Source organism: Notothenia coriiceps, unplaced genomic scaffold (genome assembly GCF_000735185.1).
Source record: "Notothenia coriiceps isolate Sejong01 unplaced genomic scaffold, NC01 NC01_scaffold00003522, whole genome shotgun sequence".
Lineage (NCBI taxonomy): Eukaryota > Metazoa > Chordata > Actinopteri > Perciformes > Nototheniidae > Notothenia > Notothenia coriiceps.
In genome coordinates this window covers 256,879-261,116 of record NW_011336223.1, presented here as the reverse complement: position 1 = coordinate 261,116, position 4,238 = coordinate 256,879, and the positions used below count along the sequence as shown (strand labels likewise).

The 4,238-nt window shown below is 39.6% G+C and overlaps 1 protein-coding gene across 1 annotated transcript in view; it reads left to right on the top strand.

The window, feature by feature from the left end:
- The window catches only part of LOC104941601 (nuclear pore complex protein Nup214-like), a 10,059-nt gene extending 6,029 nt beyond the window's left edge, over positions 1-4,030 (top strand). Inside the window, exons 6-14 of the mRNA XM_010766727.1 lie at positions 706-842; positions 945-1,039; positions 1,923-2,003; positions 2,397-2,546; positions 2,771-2,929; positions 3,025-3,128; positions 3,217-3,402; positions 3,711-3,799; positions 3,894-4,030. Of these exons, the coding sequence (XP_010765029.1) occupies positions 706-842; positions 945-1,039; positions 1,923-2,003; positions 2,397-2,546; positions 2,771-2,929; positions 3,025-3,128; positions 3,217-3,402; positions 3,711-3,799; positions 3,894-4,030 (1,138 nt within the window). The remainder of the gene's footprint in view (positions 1-705; positions 843-944; positions 1,040-1,922; positions 2,004-2,396; positions 2,547-2,770; positions 2,930-3,024; positions 3,129-3,216; positions 3,403-3,710; positions 3,800-3,893) is intronic.
- The last annotated feature ends 208 nt before the right edge of the window (positions 4,031-4,238 follow it).

The following is a 4,238-nucleotide window of genomic DNA, read 5'->3' as shown; positions in this document are numbered from 1 at the left end:
CACACACCACACAACACAACACGACTCTACACACACACCCACACAACACAGCACACACACACACACACGACATCTCTCTCGCACACACACACACACACACGCACACGCACACACTTCTCCGCCTCATTCTGTTTTCATTTACTCGTTCGTTATCTGACCAGCTTCAATCTTGTAGGCTACTCACTTCGTTTCTTGTAGCCCTCGAAAGGGTTTTGGAGGTTGATGCCTCGTGAACGTGAGTTGTTTGGCTTTCTTGTCCGCAGCAGCAGAAAGCATTTTCGAATGTTTGAATGAATCAAAGTGGGTCGTCACCGTCGATTTTCTCTTATGCTCCAACACACAGTTGCACGGGGTGCAGAATAGTTTCCCCCCACTTTTTTCCCGGTCTTTAGTAGAAATGTTCGTCGGTAAATGAGATGGATTAGATTTTTTCATCTTGTTGTTTTCTCTATCGTGTGAGCCCCACACGTTCACTCTATACAGTGTTGTTTACATTCTGTGATGCGCGAGCTGATGACGTCACGTCAAGACGAGTTAACTTTTTTTTCTTCTCAATTTTGTGTGGAAAAATTCGGGGATTATGCGGCCTTTTGATAAATATGCGACCTTTTAGAAATCTGCGCCATTTTGCTGATTATGCGGTAAATTCTGCGATCGCAGAATCGCGTTTTTCTGGAGGGTCTAATATGTATTTTCATTTCCAAGGTTTACAGCACTGGAGACACCAGCACCATCTCCACAGTCTTTCTCCTTCAATCCCTCAATGCCCAAACCAGTGACCCCCATTTCCGGTAGTTTGACCGCCCCTCCACCATCAGCCGTTAAACCTCCAGCTGTAATGGGTAAGGAAGTCCAGCCTCAGTGCCTTTGCTTTTATTCTTTGCACAAGTGTGTATGAGTGTACATGGCTTGGTTTGTGATATGAATCACGTTATGTGTCTCAGCTCCAGTGCGTCCAGTTCAAATCAGCACGCCCCCCACAGTCGTCCAGAAGCCTGCGCCTGCTCCTGCTGCACAGGGCCGCGTCCAAACACCACAGGTCATTGTTCATTATGAAGATTTGTTTGTGTTAACTAGACCGCTTTTCAATAGTGGTTGATATTTTGCTCAAAATATGTCAAGATAAATGTATCCAGCAGAGGGACATGTTAACTTTGTTTTCTCGGTAGTACCAAAGTTGGAAAAATCCTCACCATGTCCTCACCATGTGTGTAGTGAGTTAAACAAGTGAATAACATAGGTTGAACACCATAGCTGTCTTTTAAAGTGTTAAGAAGAAGCAATTCTTAAACTGTTTTGGATAAGAGTTTAACCACAATGGTTGTTGAGATAGTTCAGTACAGTAACAAAAAAACTAGCGAATGAATGACGATATACCTCACTGTAACAATAAACAATAAATCCCCAGCGAAAGAACAACATTTAGTCCTAACAGGATTAAAACCAAGATAATTGATATACTAATCATCCAGTCCTCTCTAGTAAAAGATACCAAATAGTCAAATAATGTACATATTATAGTACTATAACAATAAGCACAATGGTTAGCTTTTTAAGCAGTAAATTGAAAATTCATAACTACACAATCAAAAAACCTTTAAGATAATACTTCAACAACGTTATTAGGAGAATAAATAAAACATGTGAGATGGTCGCAGTAACAGATCTGAGAAATTGTTGGATGTAGCAATGTCGGTTAAACTGCCACGGAACTGTGCCAGTAGCAGTTGCTACTAGCAACAGCATGTTCAATCTGAAATCAACTCTAGGTGACAGAAGACAAATGTAACTAAATCACATTACAGAAATGCTTGCAAATTTAATTTTAGCTTGAACTAACTTTGTGTGAACTAGTTGGTGTGTGTGTTTTTTTTTTTACTGACTTTACTGTAATTTTTATTGATTTAATATGTTCAAAGCAGGCAGCTGTTAGTATCAAGGCCTTGGAGAAGCAGCAGCAAAAGAAAGACTTTGATCCAATTATGGTTGGCATATTTGAAGAGGTGAGTTTTATCAAACAGTACACGATGGAGGACAATGCACCACTTCATTTTTGTGAACTTGAAAGTCGCATGGCCAAAACTATATGTGAAAATACTAGCATATAATGCTAGCTACATACTGCTAGCTTACTCAACTACATTAATGGACAGAACCAATGTCACATGAAGATATGACGAATCCAGATTGAACAGTAAAAGAGATAATAATAAGTCATGATAATAACCATGTAGACTACAGGTAGACTACATTTCACACAAATCTAAATATAAGTCAAACCATCATGCTAATATTTCATTCTCGGTCACAATTAAGATAGCGTTTTATGAATACCAAGTTTTGAAATCAGTCCTCACATTTTTTTGTAACCAAGCATGTCTTTAACTTGTCATCAGATCGCACACTTCCAGAAGGAGTTAGATGATCTGAAGACTCGAAGCTCGAGAGCTGACTTCAAGGTCGGCACAAATGATGAGATGAAGGAGCTGAGGAAGGAGTCAGAGGACCTCCATATTTTCACCCTCGAGATAAAGGAGACAACAGAGGTAAGGACGCGTTTGGAAAACCAAAACATGGTGCTGGGAAACCCCAAATAGTTATAATAATGTTATTTCTTCAAAGAACATAATGACTTTTTGGTTATATTATTTTAAATAGACATGTTGTTTTTTTTCAAAAACAACAGCACTCCAGCTCACTTTGAAATGTGGTTATAGTAGGGTATTACATCATGGCAAGCATCTTCTAATCTGTTTATTCTGATGGGCAGTCTCTCCATGGGGACATTGGTACACTGAAGACCACCTTACTGGAGGGCTTTGCTGGGGCAGAAGAGGCAAAGACCCAGAGTGAGCTGAGCAGAGACAGAAATTACAGACAGCTGCTTTACAAAAAACCTCTGGACCCCCGCAGCGAGGAACGACTCAAGGTGAAACATTTGCATAAATGAATACTTCTCATGAATCTTTTAAACCAATCACCTTCCCCTTCCCCTTCCTTTAATCAATTGTATTCCTTATGTAGGAGATACGAAGGCTGTACCAGTACATCATGTTTGCTGTGGAAGATGTCAATGACGTGTTGGATGTGGAATGGGAGAAACACCTGGAGAAAAAGAAAAAACAGAAGTAAGAAGCATAAATAAATATTTTTGAAAATGTAATACTACAAAGATTTGAGGTGTAATTTGCTAAAAAGAAATCATGATCTTCACAGACACATGGTCGTGCCAGGGCGTGAGGGTCTGTTCACTACGTTGGCCAACAACCTGTACATCATCAACCAGCAGAAGAACAGACTGGACCAGTTGGTCAAACAGCTCACTTCTCTGCGCCTCTACAACAAGACTACCGCTCCAACTATAAGCTGCAGTGCTGCTGCTGCTGCAGAAACTGCTACTGGGTACGAGCAGTAATGAGCAGTATGGAGGAAATAATGTTAATATATCTGGCATACATTTGTTTTATATTTTGAGTTTATTGTGAGAGAGAATACTACGGAGTAGGTTTAGGAATCAGTGACTTTATATATCAAGTTAACCTTGACTTGCATGGGCTAGAAATCAAATCTAGTAGTTTTGGATTAATTAAACTGAATAAATTCACCTTAGTTTTATTTGTTTTCATAATTTGATACATAGAGTAAAAAGCAAATTGCTCTTAGAAAAAATGTTTGCAACTTTAACTACTTGATTCTTTGTTTTACGACAGCTTGGAAAGCGAGATTGAGAGTTTAAGGGATGCACTCCTGAAAGCCAGGCTGGACACCAACCCTCCTATGCCCAAACCCAAGTCTCCAGGTATCCATGTTTAAATATTTTATAAATATGAATATTAAATGATATCCCATTTCTTAATTGCAACATGTACTGACTGTAAATGTTTCTCCCGCAGTCAAGATATCGCCAGTGAAACAGTCCCAGTTGCGTAACTTCCTCTCAAAGGGGCAGATGCCTCCTGTCCGCTCAACTGCACCAGGTACACATGTCATCCTCAAAGTCATGTCCACAAGTTACTCTAATATCCTGTGATGTTTGTTTTTTGTAAATTTGGAATACTGACAATTAAGGTGTGGTTGCCTGAAAACTTCCAAATGTATTTAAGCTTTTCAAAAAATCCCAAAGGAAATCAAATGTTGGGTAAACTCCCATCTTAAATCTGCTCTCCGATCACACAGAGAGTTGCAGGTAGCTATTGCCTGAGATCACATGATGTGGTTTTGTTACATGTGCCAAGTGC